General features: G+C 51.0%; 2 protein-coding genes across 3 annotated transcripts; both read right to left on the bottom strand.

The window, feature by feature from the left end:
• Window positions 1-295: 295 nt before the first annotated feature.
• LOC138165424 (V-type proton ATPase 21 kDa proteolipid subunit c'') lies at window positions 296-3,835 on the bottom strand. The gene is made up of 8 exons (XM_069093768.1): window positions 3,639-3,835; window positions 2,075-2,123; window positions 1,827-1,910; window positions 1,539-1,616; window positions 1,216-1,285; window positions 1,018-1,069; window positions 742-932; window positions 296-603 (listed from the first exon to the last, which is right to left on the bottom strand). Exons 1-8 carry the CDS (start codon window positions 3,703-3,705, stop codon window positions 577-579), a joined length of 618 nt encoding a protein of 205 aa, XP_068949869.1. The 5' UTR covers window positions 3,706-3,835; the 3' UTR covers window positions 296-576.
• Window positions 3,836-13,134: 9,299 nt separating this feature from the next.
• On the bottom strand, window positions 13,135-16,927 carry LOC138165425 (2-(3-amino-3-carboxypropyl)histidine synthase subunit 2-like). 2 transcript variants are annotated; one of them, XM_069093769.1, is made up of 6 exons: window positions 16,616-16,927; window positions 16,345-16,457; window positions 16,040-16,263; window positions 14,672-15,364; window positions 14,373-14,558; window positions 13,135-14,264 (listed from the first exon to the last, which is right to left on the bottom strand). In XM_069093769.1, the coding sequence occupies exons 1-6, from the start codon at window positions 16,760-16,762 to the stop codon at window positions 14,140-14,142; spliced, it is 1,488 nt and encodes a 495-aa protein (XP_068949870.1). In that variant the 5' UTR covers window positions 16,763-16,927; the 3' UTR covers window positions 13,135-14,139. The 2 variants fall into 2 exon arrangements, with proteins under 2 accessions (XP_068949870.1, XP_068949872.1); XM_069093771.1 differs by lacking the exon at window positions 16,040-16,263 and having other exon boundaries at window positions 16,616-16,651.
• Window positions 16,928-19,908: the final 2,981 nt, after the last annotated feature.

Raw genomic sequence — 19,908 nt, forward strand, 5'->3', positions numbered from 1 at the left:
TAAAGAATGGTCAGGGCCTGGACCAGCTGGAAGTGAGGGGTTCCCAGGAGGCAGCTCAGGGCAGGAGGGCACTTATGATGGAGAAGGCATGCCAGAGCACAGGGGCAGCTGGAAGCCCCCCACCCCTTACTGGGTGACCAGCATCTGATCCAGCCACATCCAGGTACATAAGCACCAAAGGGAATGGAGGGTCTCCACCCTTCCCTTCAGGAGGCTCCTGGGCCCAGATAGAAGGTGAAGCACCATATAGATTGCTCCCTCCCCTCTATGAAAGGATTAACAGGGAAGCAATGGCTGGGGTGACCCAGGACACAGACCTTTATTTCAAACACTGGTGAGGTGGGTGATGGGGCAGGGGGCAGGACAGGTGGGCAGAGGACATGCCCTCCCAACCCAAGGCCAGGGCCTGCCCCTCCAAGGGACTCCAGAAGGGGCAGATCGCAGTGAGGGCCAGAGGAATACAGTATGGACACCATGGGGGAGCGGCTCCACTGGCTGGGGCAGCCAGGCCCCCCAGGAAAACCAATAAATTAAGAGTAGGGCACAGCAGGGCAGGGCCCTCCCACTGCTTCAGGCCTAGTCTCCCATTTTTACTTTGGAAGTCTGCAAAGAAAACACAAGAAGCAGACAGACAAAGGACACACAGAGAAACAAAGAAAGAAACCAGAAGTGAGCAGGGGAGCCCCAAGCCCCCTGCCCCTTCCCCAGTCCCAGAAGGGGCCCTAAGCTTTGGGATCTTACCTGAAGGATGGCCACAATGACCCCAAAGAGGCCAATGGCACTGCCAAAGATCTCTACAATGAGGATCTTGACGAAGAGGCTGGCATTCTGGGCATCAGCCAGGGCAGCTCCACTGCCCACAATGCCCACACACACACCACAGAAGAGGTTGGACAGGCCCACGGTGAGGCCAGCACCAAACATGGAATAGCCTACAGACAGGGGAGGGGAATGCTGAAGGAGGGCCCCCATCTGGGCCCTGCTGCTCCACCCCAGCCTGACCTGACCCAGGCCTACCTGCATGGTAGTTACGGTTTCCAATGGCTTTGGGGGTAGTGCCACTGAAGGGCTGCAAGACACACAGCATTCTAGTGAGGACAAATGCCTCATCCCTGGGTGACAACAGCTCACCCTGCCCCAACACCCATCTCCCATTCCAGGGTGTCAGTAGCCCTTCAACCCCGCCATCTCTCCCCTGTCACGATTACCCCCTACCTCTGCCATGTTGCTGATGACAATGGCCATGATGATGCCATAGATGGCCACAGCCTCGCAGAAGATGATGCTGTGGGATTTGGAAGCACAGGATAGAGGCTCAGGATGGTCAGAGTTTGGTCCACCCTTCAGGGGCCACCACCTCCAGAAAGCCTCCCCTGATACACCGAACCCATCCCAATCCCCCCCTTTTCCTTCCCAACCTGGGAAGACATGAATTCTATTCTGTCTTCTTCCCAGGACACAGAGAACAGGCACAGAGCAGAGTCTTGGCCAGAGACTAACCACTGTGCAAATGCTTCCCTAGGCCATCCCAAACTTACCTTACTAAATTCTTGGTCTTGATCCTGGGGGCTTTGACCCCTCCACCGATGATGGATGAGCCTGTGATGTAGATGCCCCTGGGAATAGGTGTGAGAAGGTAAGCCAAGGCCCAGTCCCAAGGGGGCTCAGGCATCAGCATCAGGGAGTATCCCATCTCCACACCTTCCCCTAGTCAGATGTGAGAGAGCACCCAGTCCCCTTCCTTAAGGCCCTAATCTCCCCATCCCATTCCCCAACATCTAGACCTCAAGCATTTCTCCCTTTCCCCCAAACCCACAAATACTCACCAGGCTGCTCCCACTACAGAGAGGGAGATGGCCAGCCCTATCCCTAGGTTGGACCACATGTAGGGTGATGTCTCTGTGAGGAACCTGGCAAGGAAAGACATGAAGCCTCAAGAAGAGGGGTCAGTGCCCACTAACTAAAGACTAGACACCAGCCCCTGGCCACCCCTCCCAGCTCTAACCATGGGCGGGACCTCTCCTCAAGACCTTATGGGGGGGGGGAGGGGGGAATGGAGCATGGGCCGACTCACCAGGCCACATCGAATCGGAAACCCAGGTCGAATATTGTATAGCAGATTCCTAGGAAGAAAAGACGAGAGCAGTGGCTGGGAGTGCCCCCCCCCCCTACCCACCTCTTCGAGTCTCAGAGCTACAGGTCTGGCTGCTAGCCTGACGGGAGCAGGATTCAAGGGGAAAAGAAAGGAGGAGAGGGAGGATTTGGTGCAGCCTCACATTCCTCACTTAAGACTTTTTCAGAGCCCCCTGGTCTCACTTTACAGTCAAGGCCACCGTCCCAGGATCCAAGGGAACCCCACACCAGGAGGAGCTGGATTCTCTCACAATAAAGATGAGAGCAAGGGTTGCCCAGAGGCTGTCTATGGGGATCATGGTCACAACTCTCTGGGCCTATTACTGATTTGTAATTCAGTCATTTTTCAGTCATATCCAATTTTTCATATCAATTTTTCAGGGTTTTCTTGGCAAAGATACTGAAGTGGTTTGCTTCCCGAGCTCATTTTACATAAGAGGAAACTGAAGAAAACAAGGTGAAGTGACTTGCTCAGGGTCACACAGTCATTAAGTGTCTGAGGCCAGATTTTAATTCAGAAAAAGAAGCCTTCACAACTCCAGGACCATGGCTCTATCTTGCCTGCTTGGGGATTACTGGGGAGTCTACAAACAGAAGCCACAGGGAGGGTTGGAGCTTGGTTCTTCTATTAAAGAGCGTTCTTAAAGCTGCTTTGGCAACTGTGGCTCATGGTCTGAAGACCTCCAGTCCACCTGGCTTTCCTCCCTAGGTGATCCCACTGTTCCCAAATCCCAAGGAGGTTCAGAGGGACCCTTGAAGAGGCAGTCCCTGAAGCCACTGCAGGCCAGGCAGTTCTCCCCTGGAACCACAGAGCCCCCATCCAATTCCCACTTTTCTCCTGAGTTTGGAGACAAGTGAAGCAAAAACTGGGGCACCCTGAGGTGGGGAGGGCAGGGTGGCTGAGGCCGGCCCTAGAGGTCCCAGATGCCTGACCTGCCCCAGGGCTTGTTTACCCAACAAACTGGAAGGGCAGACCGGGTGTGAAGCGGATCGGGGCAGATCAGTCTAGCCCAGGCCTGGGGACTAGGGCAGCAAAGGGGAAGTAGTGTGGAGGGCCGGGCTTCCGGGACCCCGGGCAGGTTCTGGAGCCCTTTCCCACCCCCCTCACAGCTGCTCCAGGGAGATCGGGAGAAGCGTGAAGGGCTGGGAGGGGGACAGGGGGGCACAGTCACGGTGTGGGGGATCTATGGGGGGGCGCACGGATAAGGGGGGAATGAGCAAGGACGCGCTGACAGGATTTCGCGCACGGGCGCACAGACACGATCACGGGGGTAGGAGGCCTCCATCAAGCACTGACAGGATCGGGTCAGACACGCCCGGGAGGGTCGCGGGCACGGACATGCGGGGCGGGGGGGGGGGAGCGAGTCGCGGGCACGGACACGCGCACGGAAGGGTCACGGGGATCGCAGGCACACGCAGGGGGCACGGGTGTGTGCCACGGGCCCGGTCGGTTTTGAGGGGCTGGTCCCCTCGCCCCCCACCCGCGGGCAAGGCCCAGCTCTCACCTACGACAATCACGCAGCTCCAGAAGGCCACGGACAGGCCGGAATAAAGCAGCGCGAGTCCCGTCATGGCGGCGACAGCGCCGGGGTCCGAGGCTGGAGCCGGGGCCGGGGGTCGGGGGTCGGGGGTCGCGGTCTCCGGACGGACCCGAGCGCACCGAGCTCTGCCGCCTCCGCCCGCCCGTCCCCGCGCCGGGTCACCTGACGTCACTGGCTCTGCCAGGTGACCGCAGGCCCCACCCCCGTGGATTCACGTGATCCGGTGGCGGCAGCCCCGATCGGGCTCCTGGGAGTTGTAGTTCGATCGCCCCGGGAGGCGCAGGTCTATTTTTGGGGCTCCAGGTAGACACGGTCTGGCGGAAAATGAAACCGAAGCCGCCACCCTTCACACCCCACGGAGCACCACCTCATGCTTCCCTGGGCAAGGGAGGCGCAGGCCCACTCAGGTCTGGGGGAAAAAAAAGTGTTGGATGGAAATCTCCCCTCTGACACTACTGGTACGAGCTTGGACCTCAGCTGCAAAGACCTGCAGAAATAGCTGCAAAATGAAGACGCCGTCGTTTGGGGAGGAAGTGTACTAGATATTGGGGGAGGGGAACCAGAAAAGATTTCCAGGGGGTGGGGGGATACTTGACCTGAATCAAGAAGGCTTCCGAGAGGTGGGAAGGCATAGCAAGCAGGGGGACAGCTGGTTCTAAGGCACAAAGGTGGGAAATGGAGGTGGACAAGTAGACCTGTACCTTTGGAAGGCGGAGAGTAAAGTGGAAGAAGGACCAGACCAGCGGAAGAGTTTCTATTTTATCCTTTCGAGGAGTTTGTGGAGTGTTGTTTGGGCCGTGGCATGGTCAGATCCGCACTTTCGGAACAGCATTCAGCTTCTGTGTTGGACTCTAGAGTGGCAAGAAAGGGAAACAAACCAGCAAGCGCTGGGAGAAGGGTCCCTGTGTGAGGGGAGAGAAGGGTCCCTGTATGAGAGATATTCGTGTTGCCGAGATTGGAGCAGCAGATTTTGGCAGCTGGGTAGATGGGCGGTGTGAACAAGAAGAGTCCAGGATCACACCGATCCTATGAATGATGAAATAAGAAATGAGTGCTGGTGTGGAGTACAATAAATTTTATATAACAAGCAATTGTCCACACTCTATAGAAGATGGTTCAAACTGATAGGAGAAAGGAAAAAAATTAGTAAAAGTGAAACAAAGAACTCAGGATGGAGATTTTTAAATAGATAACAGGGGAAAACGCTTTATTCTTCAGAGAGAAAAGCACTCAGGTGAACCTCAAAGATGCATTTTGTGATACTCTTTCAAGAGCTTTCTTCTGAGCTCTCTGGCCCCTTCCCATTATCAGGCAGACTGTCCAGGTGTGCTCCAAAAATCAAACAAACATGGATGAGCTGCACTGGCAGAACAAGGAGTATCACTCCAAAAAGGATTTTTTATTATTTGGGGTTTTTTTTTTTTGAAAGGGGGAAGGTAGGACAATTGGGGTTAAATGACTTGCCCAAGGCCACACAGCTAGTTTTGTGTAAAGTGTCTGAGGCTGGATTTGAACCAAGGTCCTGACTCCAGGGCTGGTGACTCTATTCATTGTGCCACCTAGCCACCCCTTAAAAAGGAATTTTTTAAATGATCTAAGGGGCATTTAGGTGGTGGTAGTGAATAGAGGACCGGCCCTGGAGTCAGGAGGACCTGAATTCAAATCCGACCTCAGACACTTCACACTTACTAGCCATGTGACCTTGGGCAAATCACTTAACTCCAATTGCCCTGCCTTCCCCCACTTAAAAAAGCATACGCACACACACACACACACACACACACACACACACACAAATTCAATCAAAAATGGCCTGAGAATTCTCAAGTGTAGGACAATCCTAATGGGAATTTGGTACGTACAAGCCTTCCCAGGTTTCTCTGAAACTATCCCCTTCATCATGTTTTATAGCAAACAGTATTACATCACATTTGAAACTATAACATGTTCAGCCATTCCTCAATTGATGGGCACCCCCTCAATTCCCAATTCTTTGCCACCTCAACAAGAGCTTTGGGTATTTTTGTACATATTTAGTTAGTTTTCTTTGCTTTGAATTTACCCTTTTAATCCACCCTCCCTGTCATTCCCCTTCTCCCCTTCCGTTCCTAAATCCATATTGAGTGAAATGTATTTCTGTAACAGTGTATGTATGTGTGTCCTTCCCTCCTTGTTTATGTAGGTTTCTATTTGCACACATAATTATGAGATGATTCTCTGTAACCTCCTTGTTTCCTTCCCTTCCTTCCCCTCTTCCTTTTCCTTTCCTTTCTTTAATATAATTAAGACATAAAAGAATCACAACCAGGCCTTCTGTCTAATTAGATTCTTTCTATGACCCTTGATGATGAAAGAGTTCAGAGGGAACACATGTATCTTCTCATATTGGAATACAAATAGTTGCATTTTCTTTGATTTTTCATTCTTTTGGATTTGTCTAATATTTCTTGCTGTCTCACAAAACCATTGATTTCTATTTGGTCTATTCTAGACTTCAGGAAGTCTCTTACTTGAGTAAGCTTTGTCACTTTTTGTTCTAAGAGATATATTTTCTCTCCAATTCTTTTCTCCTGAGCTTTTATTTCATTTTTTTTTAATTCTTGCTTATTTCTTCTATGTATGCATGTAATCCTTGTGAGAAATTTATTTTTTTTCCTTTGAGTTGCTTGCAGTTCTTACAAGGTTAACTTGCTCCTTTTGGGGGGGTGGGGGAATCTCTAGATCTACGATAACATTTTTTTTTTTATATCGATCAGTGTTTTCCTTGATTTACCCTGGCCCTTGCTGGTTGTCTTGACTTTTGTCTTGCCATTGGACTCTGCTGACTCTGGAGGAGAGATTGAGGCAGATGACTTTGCAAAACTGCCTCACTTAAATCCAATTCACTTGCAAGCCAAGACATCATCTTCCTGATGTCATTGGTCCTCTCCAAGAATAAAGGATAGAACAACAATCCAGTTTACCTGTCTCTTTAGCTTTAGTTCCTGATTTGTAGCTTTGTACCAGGACCAGGATCCTCTCACTACCTGTTGTGCTTTAGTGTGGAGTGATTGGCCCTACTTTGACTTCCCCCCATGTCAATGTCATGCTGACCTCCAGCTCCAAAGGTTAGGCCCTTCTGGGTCTTTGAGATCCAGAGTGCTGGGTTTTTAGAGTTTTCTCTGACATCTCAGAACAAAGTGCTAGCCCCTGGACCTGGGCTTTCCCAGTCTGAGTTCAAGAACACCTTGAAATTGGCATCAGACTGATCTCCTAGCCACTCCACAGGGCTTCTAAATTCCTCCCCATGGAGCTTTCTAACCTCCCTGGGGCTTTCCAAATGAGAGAATCCTGGAGGACATCCGTCATGGGAGGGGAAAGGAGGTAGGATGGGAATAATGATTTTGCAAAGGGGAAGTCAAGACAGGCAGGAAATAAACCACAAATCTTGAAGCTGATCCAAGTATGTTTCCCTTCTAGGGGATTCTGAGTGATAGGGTGGCTCAATGACTCTAATTGTATTTGCTTTATTAGCCCATGAAAATGAAGAAGGATCCTTGGATTAGAAAGAACATAATAAAAAATGGACATTGATATTCCAGATATGTGGGAAGGCTATTTGAGAGAGTACCCAGCTGCCCTTGAGGGGTTCATAGGCATGGACAGAACACGTCCAGTGAGACTGAAAAAACTGGCTAGTGGGATTGCTGAGACACCATCTGAGATGTGAATCATCACAGAGAACAGGAAAGCTGGCACAGGACTGGAGGGGGCAGAGGTGGTCTTTCTTTTTTTAATTAATTTATTTCTAGTTTTCAACATTCACTCCCACAAGCTTTTGAGTTTTAAATTTTTCTCCCCTTCCTTCCCCTTCCTCCTCCCCAAGACAGTGTGCAATCGGATATAGGTTCTACATATACATTTATATTAACATATTTTCACATTAGTCATGTTGTAAAGAAGAATTGGAACCAATGGGAAGAACCATGAGAGAAAAGAAAGAAAACAAAAAAAGAGAGCAAACAGTCTGCTTCAATCTGCATTCAGACTCCATAATTTTTTTCTCTGGAAGTGAATTTTGGAATTGTCTTAGATCCTTGCATTGCTGAGAAGACCTGTCTTTCAAAGTCATTCATCACACAATGTTGCTGTTACTGTGTACAATGTTCTCCTGGTTCTGCTCACTTCACCCAGCATCAGTTCATGTAAGTCTTTCCAGGTTTTTGTGAAGTCTGCTTGCTCACCATTTCTTATGGAACAATAGTATTCCATTACATTCAGATACCACAACCTGTTCAGCCATTCCCCAGTTGATGGGCATCCCTTTCATTTCCAATTCATGGCCACCACAGAAAGATCTGCTACAAATGTTTTTACACATGTGAGTACTTTTCCCATTTTTATGATCTCTTTGGCACACAGACCTAAAAGTGGTATTGCTGGGACAAAGGATATGCACAATTTTATGGCCTTTTGGGCATAGTTCCAAATTGCCCTCCAGAATGGTTGGATCAGCTCACAGCTTTACCAACAATGAATTAGTGTTCCAACTTTCCCACATATTTTTCAACATTTATCACTTTTCTGTTTTGTCATATTAGCCAATCTGTTACATGTGATGTGATACCTCAGAGCTTTTTTGATTCGCATTTCTCTAATCAATAGTGATTTAGAGAATTTTTGCATATGACTATAGATACCTTTCATTTCTTCATCCGAAAACTGCCTGCTCAAATCCTTTGACCATATATCAATTGGAGAATGACTTGTATTCTTATAAATATGACCCATTTCTCTATATATTTTGGAAATAAGACCTTTATCAGAGACACTGGCTATAAAAATCATTTCCCAACTTTCTGCTCCCTTCTAATCTTGGTTGCATTGGCTTTGCTTGTGCAAAACCTTTCTTAATTTAATGTAATCAAAATCATCCATTTTGCATTTCGTAATGTTCTCTGTCTCTTATTTGGCATAAATTCTTCCCTTCTCCATAAATCTGACAGATAAACTTGCTTTCCCACTTTGCTTATAGTGTCAGCCTTTATATCTAAATTGTGTACCCATTTTGATTTTATCTTGGCATATGTTGTAAGATGTTGGTGTATGCCCAGTTTCTGCCATACGATTTTCCAGTTTTCCCAGCAGCTTTTGTTAAATAGTGAGATCTTATCCCAGAAACTGGAGTCTGGGTTTATCAAACAGTAGATTACTATAGTCATTGACTATTATGTCCACCACTCTTTCTTAGCCAGTATTAAGTAGTTTTGATGATGCTTTATAATACAATTTAAGATCTGATACAGCTAGGCCAAAAGGTGGTCTTTCAAAAAAAAAAAGGCAAAGTAGGGCCAATCACTCCACACTAAAGCACAACAGGTAGTGAGAGGATCCTGGTCCTGGCACAAAGCTACAAATCAGGAACTAAAGCTAAAGAGCCAGGTAAACTGGATTGTTGTTCTATCCTTCATTCTCCATTCTCGGAGAGGACCAATGACATCAGGAAGATGATGTCTTGGCTTGCAAGTGAATTGGATTTAAGTGAGGCAGAGTTCTGCAAAGTCATCTGCCTCAATCTCTCCTCCAGAGTCAGCAGAGTCCAATGGAATCTACCAACTATTGGCTATGGGCTTCCCAGCAAAATTCCATGCTGTATAAAGAAAAGGATGGTTAGTGCACATCTGGAAAGGGAAGCATTGATCAGAGAGGCAGCTGTGGTCCTGCCAAACTAAGCTGGTTGGTTTTTTTGTGGGCTGTAACGAATGTATGGGGGTGGGGGTGGGATTTCTCTGTTGAAAAAGGGAGTTTGTCCCAGGAGTCCTATAAGACCAATATGAGTGTAGATCCAACTGCTCCCCACCCCACCCTTATCACTGTTTCCAGATTTACTCCCGGTTAAGCTTATGCGAGTTTAAAAAAAAAAAGGCAAGTCTAGGGTGTGATGGGAACAGTATTCCATCTGCTCAGTCTCCCTCTCAGTTCCTCCTCCAGGGGAAACTCAGTTTTTCCCTTTTGTGTTGGCTCCCCCTGCCTCCATCTTGATCAGGGCACTTGGACTAAAATCATTTTAATAAGCTTTTCTAGCATTTGTATAGAGTATATATGTAGATAGTATAATGAAGTACATAATGTAATAGCAGCTTCAAGTAACACAGAAACGCAGAATACTACAAAGAAGAATAAGGGCACCAAATGCTATCGGGGAATGGTTGACATTGGGGGATCAAGATCCCGAGTGGATCACCCTCTCCCCCAACACTCCATACATGAGCAGCTGCCCTACGGAATGCAAGGGGATCCCAGGCTCCCCCAGGCAGCTTCACATCAGGGCAGAGGGAAGGAAGCCAAGTGGCTCTGGCCTGGATTCAGAGCACATGTGGGCCAGCTTCCCCAGCGGCTCTCCTCTTGCTGGCCTGATCTGGTCATTATCTCTTCTTGTCCCCTGCTTCTGCCCAGCCCCACCCGTCCCCTCCCACAGTGACTGATTACAGTTGGGCACAGGCCCTCCCCTCCCCCCCACCCCAGCTGTGACCTTGCTGCTGCTGCTGCTTCCTTTTCTCCAGTCTCAACTGGTGGGAGGAGGGGTCCAGCCACCAGGGCCACCCAGAGCAGTCTCCTCCCTCTCCTCAAGAGGCTTCCTCATTTCTCTGTGGAAGTCATCTGGGGGCCTAGGAACCTGGCAAACCCACAGCTTTCTCAGAGCCTCTCTCTCTAGGCTGGGCCTCCCACATTGGCAGATGCTTCAAGCAGATTACCTGGATTTTTAGCAATGTGAGACAAAGCATCTCACAGTAGCCTTCTGAGAAAAGATATAGCCAGACAAGAGTGCGATCAGGTGGCCCGGCTCAAAGGCAGAAGTAGTTAGTAATGGTCACCACCCATTTGGAAGGTCTCCAGTGGCATTCCACAGGGATCTATGCTTGGCTCTGGGCTGTGTAATGTTATCAGTGACTTAGAGAATAGCATAGATGTCATCATAGGCTGTCATCAACCTTGCACTCTGGATGGTAATAGGGCTCCAAAAGGACGGTGATGACGTGGGATCCTTGGACTGATTCTAAGGTGAAATCCCCTGGGAATAAAAGCCAAGTCCTGCACTTAGGTACCACAAGTCAAAGCTGGGAGGGGCCCGGACAGCTGGTGTTCTGGAAAGAGACTGGGGGGAGGGTGGTTAGTGGACCACAAGCCCAGAGAGCCAGCAGTGCAATGAGGCAGGTGGCCAAAAGGCCAATGTGGTTTGGGCCACATTCAAAAGGGAGCAATCTCAGGAAGCGGTGATGGCCCCACTGCCTCCTGCCAGGTTTCATCTGGAGGAGGGTGCTCAGCTCTGGCCACCAGTGTGAAAAGGGTCCCAGACCAGCTGGGGAGCGTCCAGAGGGCAATGGGAGGCTCCAGCTTGAGTCATGTGAGGATCAAAGGAACTGGGGGAGTTTATCTCAGAGAGAAAAAGAACCAGGTGGGCCAACAGAGCTTTCTTCGTGTTTTTGAAGACGTGGAGAAATATTGGGCTTGTTCTTTGTGGTCCTGAGGGCCAAATCAAGGGTGAGAGGCAGAATGAGAATTGCTTTGGGGGGCAACGTGGTACCAATATCTGCCCACCATCCCCAGATGAGGGGAGGAGGGAGGGCATTCTAGGCACGGGGTATAGCCTGTACAAAGGGGGGAAGGCAGTTGGCCAAGACATGGAGAACATGAGGCAGAGTTCAGCCTGGAAAAAGCCTGCAGCCAGGTTGTGTGTGCTCACAGGGGAGAGGTAACAGGGAGCTAGTGAGGCCTGAGCAGAGTGATGTGATCCCACTCCCACTGTTATCATTCTGACAGCTGTGTCACAAAGAAAAACAGGAGGGAAAGGATGGCTTTGGGGAGACCAAGGAGGCAGCTATGGCTAGGGTCCCAGTAAGAGAGGACAAGAGACTGAGGCTGGTGGGCTGTAATGTAATGCCAAGCAAAGGCAACTTCCCAGGTTCAAAATACCAGCATAGGTGCTCTCTATTTTATTCAGTGACAAACCAAGAACAGAGAAGATTAAAACATGACACCATTCCAAATACAACATTTACTAAGCGTGATTAAATAATCTCCAAGTACTACCCCACCCCAGGACCTTCCAATCATTCAATCAATTACAAAGTCCCTGGTCTAAATACTTCTCCACCCCTAGGCTATACCTTCATTTAGTCCACCACAAAGCCCCTCTTCTCAAATGGAGATTAGTTTCCAAACATAAGTAAAATACATTCATTTGCTCAACCATAGAACACAAAAAGGTCAAAAGTTCCCCACCCCTGGATCACAATTGAATCTACCCCAGAGTTACATCAAGTTTAAACACAGCACTTAATACCCAAATGGAGGTCTTTTCTTCATCTTGACACGAGGCAAGTTCTCAGCAATCTTAGTTCCTGGGGAGACAAGGCTTAGCAAGGCCATAAGATACATTGCCAGTCCCTTCATGAATTTATCCTCTGTCTGTAGAACAGTCCTAGAACCCCTGAACACATTAGCAAAGCCCTCTCCCAGGATTTCTGTAAACATCCAACAAGAAAATCCTTCTTCAGGGCTTCCAAACCAACAGAAAGGTTCCCAGACCCCTGCAACAACAGCACTGTCCTTCACCAGTGGACAGTATTCACTCTGTCTGCAGGACAGTCTCAGGGCTTCTTAACCAAATGCCAGGTTCCAGGACTTCTTCAACAAAAGGACTGTCTTTCACCAGTGGACAAATCTGGCAAAACAACATCAAAACAGACAGACAAAGTACCAGCAAAACAGCCATGTCTCCTCAGTCCTTGGCAGCTCAGGGGGCAGGTCTCAAAAGTCCAGGGCAATTCAAAGCGGCCACCAGCAATTCTCTTAGTCTCTCTCTCTCTCCACGAGGTGCTGCTTCCAAAAAGATCTTCCGCCTCTCTCTAGTGTCTCTCCAAATCTATGTCACCAGCTCCTCCCAGTTCAGGACTTTCTTTTCACATCAACAAGCCCATCCCACAGGTGGGATTAACAAACTCTGGGTTTTAACACAATCAATTTGAAAACCAAGCCAATACAGGGGAATCTTTAATTGCCATTACTATCACATGGGCTGGGAGTGGAGAGGAGCTGGGTGGGGGGTTGTGAGGAACAGCAAGATTTGGCCACTGATTTTTTTGGACATGGGAAGGAGGGGGGAGAAGGGAGTCAGGGATGACACTGGGAGGAAGGGTGCCTTAGACAGAAGTTGGGGGCTGGGGAGAGAAGGAACTCTGCTCAGTACACAGGCCTACAGCTCGTCCAAGGGGCAGGGTCCACCAAAAAGCCAGCAATGATCAAGACTGGGGCTCTGGAGAGAGCCACATCCAACCAAGGCAGGCAGAGCCAGGGCTGCATGGGGCATCCTGGTGAATGTGACCCAAGGCCAAGAGCCTCCCAAACCCAGGCATCTCCTCAGCTAAAGGCCCATAGAGATTCAGGGCACCTTTTATATCATTCACTAATGCACTCAACATTCTTTTAAAACATTTTTTATTCTAAACCTAATGAACAAAATGGGCATTTCCAAGAACATGGTAGAACAGGAAAAAAGATTATACCCGAGAATGCAGCCGCGGCCTAGTTGACAAGGTTGCTTTTCTTTTTAAATATCTAATACGTTCAACTGGAACTTCCTTCCCCCCAACTCCACACAAGAGGCTGGTTTCGTCTCTGCAGAAGAATCACTCTCACCAATAGAGTGGTTCCCCAAAGGCATGAGCAGCTTCACAGACTGGGGCAGGAATGTCCCTCTTCCACGCCTGGTGTTAAGGTACAAGGAGGCCTGGATGCCCCTGGAAGCCTAGTCTCTGGTCCATGTTGTCTGTCTCCCCCACCAGATGGCGAGTCCACTGGGGACCAAAGGGGGAGGGACCTGGTATTGCCATGGTTACACATTCAGCACAGGGTCTGACATACTGTCTTACAGTAGGTGCCCAATCAATGCTTTCTGTGTGCTGACAGAGCCCCTGAGATACCGAGATAGCAGCAGACCAAAGAACAGTATTCAGTTTTGGGGGTCACCTTGATCTTGGACCACCTGTTAACTAGGTGAGCACAGTGGTTGGAGAGCTGAGCCTAGAGCAAGACCAGAGTCCATATCTGGCTTCAGACACTGACCATCTGTGTGACCCTGGGCACTCTGCCTGCCTCAGTTTCCTTATCTGTAAAATCCTTATCAGTACCTACTTCCCAGGATTTTTGGGAGGATCACATGAGCTCTTTGTAAAGGTGTTTGGCCCAGTGCCTCACACACAGTAGATGCTGTGTAAGTGCTTGCCCCCCCCTCCCCCCATCCCCACTCCCTTGTGTTCAGCCATCAGTAAAAGCTCAGAGAGCAGAGACATCTGAAGTCTGCCAGGGAGGACAGCCCTGCCCAAGCCTGCCTACTCCAGGCAGACAGGCTGTTGGCACCTGCGATCTGCTTTTTCAAGGAGTGTCAAGGTCTTTTCTTGGAGTACTATCTGCCGCTGAGGGTTCCTCAGCTGCCAGGCTCATCCTCGTAGGCAATGGGCACACCTCGTCTCCCAGCTACTGCCCTCGTTGGTGCCGTCTGGCCTACCTGAGGTTCCAACCCCCACCAAGTACGGGAACCAAGGAACAAAGCTGGGAGTGGACAAGGAAAAGAGTCAGCCAAGGGCCCGAACACCCTCCCACCCACCCACCCACCCACCAAGTGAGGCCCCAGAGGATCCAGGGGAACTGGGGGGATACCTGCTGGACTGCTCTCAGCAAGCTCAAGCCGGGATCGCTGACTCAGGGCCGAGGCCACGGGGACATCAGGAACATCTGGTGAGGCCAAGGCCTGTGGTGGACGCAATTCTCCAGTGATGAGAGACACATCAGGTGCACCCCATAGTTCAGAGTCTGGGGGCGGGATTGGCACGTGAAAGGGGGAGCCTGCAGGGACAGTGAGGCAGATCAGGGATGTATGGGCCCTTCTCTTCTCCTTCCCTCCCAGCTGGGAGTGAAACCAAAGCAGGAGGCTAAGGGACAGGGGTGCTGGGCCTTACCTGGAAGCAGGTCAGAGTAGTGAGTCAAGTAAGGGCCCAGACCTAGGGGCCCCCGAGCTGGATTGCAAGCAGCTTCCAGCTCATAGGGGGTGAGCACTGGCCGGAAGAGACCTCTGCTGGCACCACTCTGGGGTCGGTCAAGTACCCTCAAAGGACAGGCCAGCAGCACAAAGACATCCACCTCTGGGAAGTTGGCCAACTTGGCAGGGCTAGGCCAGCCCAGTGACAGGACATAGGCCCGCTTGCCAGCAGCCTGCGCTAGTTTCCGAAGGTGGGCCAGAGCCTCACAGTGCCCTGCCCCCCCTGGAGCACCTGCCAGTAGTCCCACTACGTGAGCATCCCGTGCCCGCTCCACCAGATAGTGGCTCCGGGCTCTAGCTCGGACTGCCCGGGGGCCCTCTGCTTGGGCCTGTCCAGAGCCTGGCAGGCAGGATGAGAAGGGGCGGCTGGGGGCCCAGCCCAGGAGCAGCTGAAGCAGATCTGGGCTCAGGTCAGCCCCGCTGTTGTCCCTATTCTCAGAGCCCCCCACATAAAAGGCACCATAGTCCTCCAGCTGCTGTCCGGGGCCCAGTGGGAAAAAGCGGCCAAAGCGTTCCAACGGTGGGTGCTCCCAGCCTGAAGCAGCAGTGGGCAGAGCTGGGTGGGAGACCAGGATGTCTTCATACTGTGGCCGAAGAAGGGCAGCCAAGGCTTCTGCAGAGAGAATGCATTAGGTCAGTGGGCAGAGCCGACTAGGCAGGCAGTCACACCAGGCCTGGCCAGGAAAGCACCTAGTATTAGGACAGGTGCTTATGGGGGAGGAGAGAGGACTAAAGGGGACCAGTTAGTTAGCCTCTAAGGTCAAAGGTGAAGGAAGAGAAAGCCGAAAAGATATAAGTAAGCTCGATTCATAAAGAGCTTCCTCGTGGTCACTAGACTGGGCTGCCTTGGGAAGGAGAAAGCACCCCCTCACTAAAGGTCACAGATGCTGGATGGCCACCATACTGTAATGGTCTGGGACAGGTTAGACTCCAGGCCTTCCCAAATATCCTTCCCGACTCTGAGGTCCTATAATTCAGGCATTCATTCCAAGGACATATGAGGAAACTAAGGCCCTTGGCTAAGGAGCAGATGGGGAAACTGAGGCAACAAACTAGTAAGTGGCCTGGGCTGACTTGGGTAGTAAAGTCTCAGCCAATTTCCTTTCCTCCTCCCCAATAAATCAATCAACATTTCTTAAACACCTACTCCAAACCAAACCATGTTAGTATTTTTTACTGTGGATACAGTGAAAATCAAAAGAAACTCCCTTTTCACTAGGAGCTCGGGGTCGCACCTGGGGACCAGCGATGCAGGCCTCTACCCACCCTCCTGTCCCTTCGTCCTCACCCAGAGCGTGGGCACAGGCTGGCTCACTGAGGAGCACCACAGGCTCTGCAGGGTTGGGGTGCAGGGTTCTGAAGGCCTCGGCACACAGCTCCAGGGCCACTGCACGCTGGCCAAGGACATAGATGACAGGCAGGGGGCAGGAAAGTGGGCTCAAGCAGGCGGGGCCAAAGTGGACCAGGGCATCGGCTTCAGCCTGCTCCGCCCCCAGTACATCCACACAGCAGCTGCAGAGGGGGATCAGTTATAAGGGCGGGGCAAGGTCGACAGAAGATCTCCTGGATTCCCTCCCGCCCTCAGGCTCCCACCTGCCATAGGCTGTGTCCCCCAGAACAAACATCTTGGCTCCCGTCGTCTCCTCCAGGGCCCGAGCTACAGCCACACTGTCTCCAAGAAGTTCATCGGGGAACTGCAAGGCCACCTGGGCAGCCAGCAGAGAGAGCCCTGCTCAGAGCTTCACTCGACTCTGGAGAGGGGCCGTACCCCACCCCCACCCCGATATACCCTTTCCCCTCCCCCAGGTCCCTTCAGTCTCCCTCCCACCCACCCTTTACACCCTCCCTTCCTTCCCCCACTTACCCGTCTGGCTTCGTGCTCCAGCACGAAGGCTTGAACTCGCTGTAGCTCGTAAGTACGACCCAGGTCCGCGAGAGGCGTCAGTGGTCCCGGGGCGCCAGCCTCCCTCTGCAGCGCGGCCCCTGCCGGGCTGCTGAAAGCGTCTACCATGTCACCTTCCGCAGCACGGGCTGCCAGACGTCGGCTACGAACCTGGGATCAGCTCCAGGACCACACTGCGTACGCCGGACCCTCCACGTGGGTCTCCCCGCCAGCCTCGCCGCTATTTCCGGGACTACCCCACCCCCGCCCCAGCCTTCAGTCTTCGCCAATCCAAGCCCGTGATTTCCTTCTGCCCTGTGCCAGTAGCCAATAGCCTACTCCCGGACTCTGAGCCAATAGGAAGAGGCGTAGTTGCCCTACCTCCATCCTAACCGCAATCCTCAGATCTGAGCCGCACACTTTAGTGGGAGTTGTAGTTTCCTGGGCCCGGGGTAAGGGGGGGTTGGGGGCGGGTGAACGGAAAAAGTCCCGGAGCCGCATGCGCGGCCTGGCTCTAGTGTTCCCTCCTCTGTTCCCCGGGCAACAGAGTACAGGCGGTGTTCCACCGTAAGTTAAAGGGTGACTGCGGCGACGACCACTACACAGCCAGCATTACCCAGAACTATTAGGGTGAAGCGCTTCTAGAGAGCAACGCTGCGGCTGACCCTCAGGTCCTCCAGCAGTCTTTGGCTCAGTAGCAGAGCTGCGGGCCTAGATGCTATGCTGCCACAGCAGAGGTGGAGTGGAATGGAAGAGAAAGAGGGACACACACATGCTCACTCTCTCCCTCTCTCTCTCTCTCTCTCTCTCTCCCTCCCTCCCATTCCCCCCCCCCCCCCCCCCCCCCCCCCCCCCCCCCCCCCCCCCCCCCCCGCCGTGGGAGCGGTGATGTGGTGGATACAATGTAGCTGCAGATGTAGCCGCTGGCTGGGCTGGGGAGGACAGCAGAGGTGGATACAAAGTAGCTCCCAGGCAGCAGGCGGCCAGACAGACCCGAGGTGGCTAACTCCCCCCGCAGCTCTGGGCTAGGAAGGGATATAGGTCCAATGGAGCCACAGGCCCCGAGAACGGAAAGAAAACCTCATGGCACCCAAAGGACTTAGCTCGGCCACTCCGACCTCCTTCATTTTACGCCTGGAGAAAATGAGGTGGGGGGGGGGCGGGGAGGAGCGAGAAGAGGCGTGCCAGGGAGGGGGGGGGGGGGGGGGGGGGGAACGTGCGGGAACCTCGGCAAGCCTGCCTGGAGGAGGCGGCGCTTCCATGGTGGTTGGTGAGCAGATAGCAGTGGGGTGGGGGTAGGAGTGAAGACACGAAGTCCTCGATCACTCGCGAGACCTCTGGAAACAGGAGAGGGCCCAGGCTATTTGGCCTTCTCCCCTTCTCCCCCCAGGCGGCAGTCACAAGGAGGAGGAGCCTGAGCCCGTCGGAAGCTGCCGGTCTGACCTCGTGGCTGAGTCGATGATTGATGCTGGGATCCGGAGTCTGGAGATCTGGGGCTGAGTCACTTCTCCCTGCTACCCTTCAGACGTCTCTTCCTTCTCTCAATTTGCTAATTAAAAAATAAAAAAAGGACGGGGAGTGGTTGGGGCTTTCCCCCCAGCCTTTCTTATGCACAGATCTGGGTCAGAAACTCCACTGCGGTCCTACCTTTAGTGACTGAAACTCATACCCTTATGTCCAACATTCAAGGTTTTTTCACAACCTTTCATTCAATTATCTTTCTAGCCTGAAGGACTTGGACTAAAATACTGGACTTGAATCAGGAAGTTGAGTTCCAGTCCAGCCTCACACACATATTAGCTGTGTGACTCCATGCCTCTGTTTCCTCATCTCCCAAATGGAGATAATACAAGCTTCCACCTTTCAGATTTTTCCCGAGAATCAAATGAGATAATGTATTCAAAACACTTTGCAAATCTGAAAGTGCTAAATAAATGTTGTAATTCACTCCTATTTTTCTCCTCACCACCCTGAACCAAACTGGGAGATGCTTCACATCATCATAATAAAACAATAAGAATAACTAAGCTTACCTAGTACTTATCAGGCACCAGGTACTTTACAATTATTCTCTCATTTGGCCTTCACAATAACCTTGAGAGGCAGGTGCTGTTATTATCCCCAATTTACATAAGAGGAAACTGAGGCAGATATGGGTGACTTGCCCAGGGTCACACAGCTACTATGTGTTTGAGACCAGATCTACATTCAAGTCTTCCTGACTTCAGAGCAGGCTCCCTATCCACCAGGCCACCTAGCAGCTTCAATGCTCCTATCCATGTTACCACCTACCTAGAACAGCCCCATCCCTCCCTCTTCAGGTACAGAATTTCTACCAGTCCTTAAAATCAATGAACCAATGTGCATTTACTGAACGCCAGGTTCTGTGTGAGGAAATTCGGATACAAAATGAGACTGTTCTTGCCCTCAAGGAGCTTCCAGTGTGGCTGGGAAAGATGACCACATGAACACCTTTAAACAGATACAAAATAAAGTCAGTTCCAGGCAATGGGGGCAAGGCACAAGCACCTGTGGGAATGAGGGAAGATTTCCTGTAGGAGGTGACAACGGAAGATGAATTTTGAAAGGAGAAATGGTGCAATGCTGAAATGAGCAGTGAATGCAATCGAGGCATGAAACAGTCACCATAAAGTGCTGTAAGGGATCTGCTGCAACTCAAAATTTGTAATCTTCATGCCATCAAGGGATCTTCTAGATTCTGCTTGGAGACCTCCCTGCCCATTAGTCCATCTCACTTCTGGACAATTCAATTAAATAAACCTTTACTAAGCACCTACTGGTGGCACAGTGGATAGTGCTGGACCTGGAGTCAGGAAGATGAGTCTTCCTGAGTTCACATCTGGCCTCAGATACCTACTAGCTATGTGACCCTGGGCAAGTCACTTAATCCTGTTTGCCTCAGTTTCCTCATCTGTGAAATGAGTTGGAGAAGGAAACAGCAAACGTCTCCAGTATCTCTGCCAAGAAAACCCCAAATGGGAGCACAATGAGTTAGAGATGACTGAAATGACAACAAATGATGTACCAGGCACTGTGCTAAGTGCTAGTGATACAAATAGAAAAAAGAAAGTTCATGCCCCCCAAGGAGCTTACAGTCTAATCAAGTAGATAACTCACAAAAGGAAGCTGGAAAAGGGAGGGAGGACACAGGGAAGGAGCGAGAGTGAGGCATCTTGTTCCTGGAAGTCTGATTCCTGCCCCCTAAGAAGGAAAGCTTTGGTAGGCATTCAGTGCTCCACCCTCCAGCCCTCCAA

Source organism: Petaurus breviceps, unplaced genomic scaffold (assembly GCF_028583685.1).
Source record: "Petaurus breviceps papuanus isolate PSGF00001 unplaced genomic scaffold, PetGlider_PUasm1.0 208, whole genome shotgun sequence".
In the NCBI taxonomy this organism is placed as follows: domain Eukaryota; kingdom Metazoa; phylum Chordata; class Mammalia; order Diprotodontia; family Petauridae; genus Petaurus; species Petaurus breviceps.

Excerpts from the sequence above, each read along its gene's own strand:
- LOC138165425 (XM_069093769.1), bottom strand. The coding sequence starts at position 16,762 with ATGGTAGACGCTTTCAGCAGCCCGGCAGGGGCCGCGCTGCAGAGGGAG. Across the intron at positions 16,264-16,344 it reads GGGGACACAGCCTATGGCAG|CTGCTGTGTGGATGTACTGG; the intron begins GTGGGAGCCTGA and ends CCCCCTCTGCAG. Across the intron at positions 15,365-16,039 it reads AGCCTGTGCCCACGCTCTGG|AAGCCTTGGCTGCCCTTCTT; the intron begins GTGAGGACGAAG and ends TTCTCTCTGCAG.
- LOC138165424 (XM_069093768.1), bottom strand. The coding sequence starts at position 3,705 with ATGACGGGACTCGCGCTGCTTTATTCCGGCCTGTCCGTGGCCTTCTGG. Across the intron at positions 2,124-3,638 it reads GAGCTGCGTGATTGTCGTAG|GAATCTGCTATACAATATTC; the intron begins GTGAGAGCTGGG and ends TTTTCTTCCTAG. Across the intron at positions 1,617-1,826 it reads TCTGTAGTGGGAGCAGCCTG|GGGCATCTACATCACAGGCT; the intron begins GTGAGTATTTGT and ends ACCTATTCCCAG.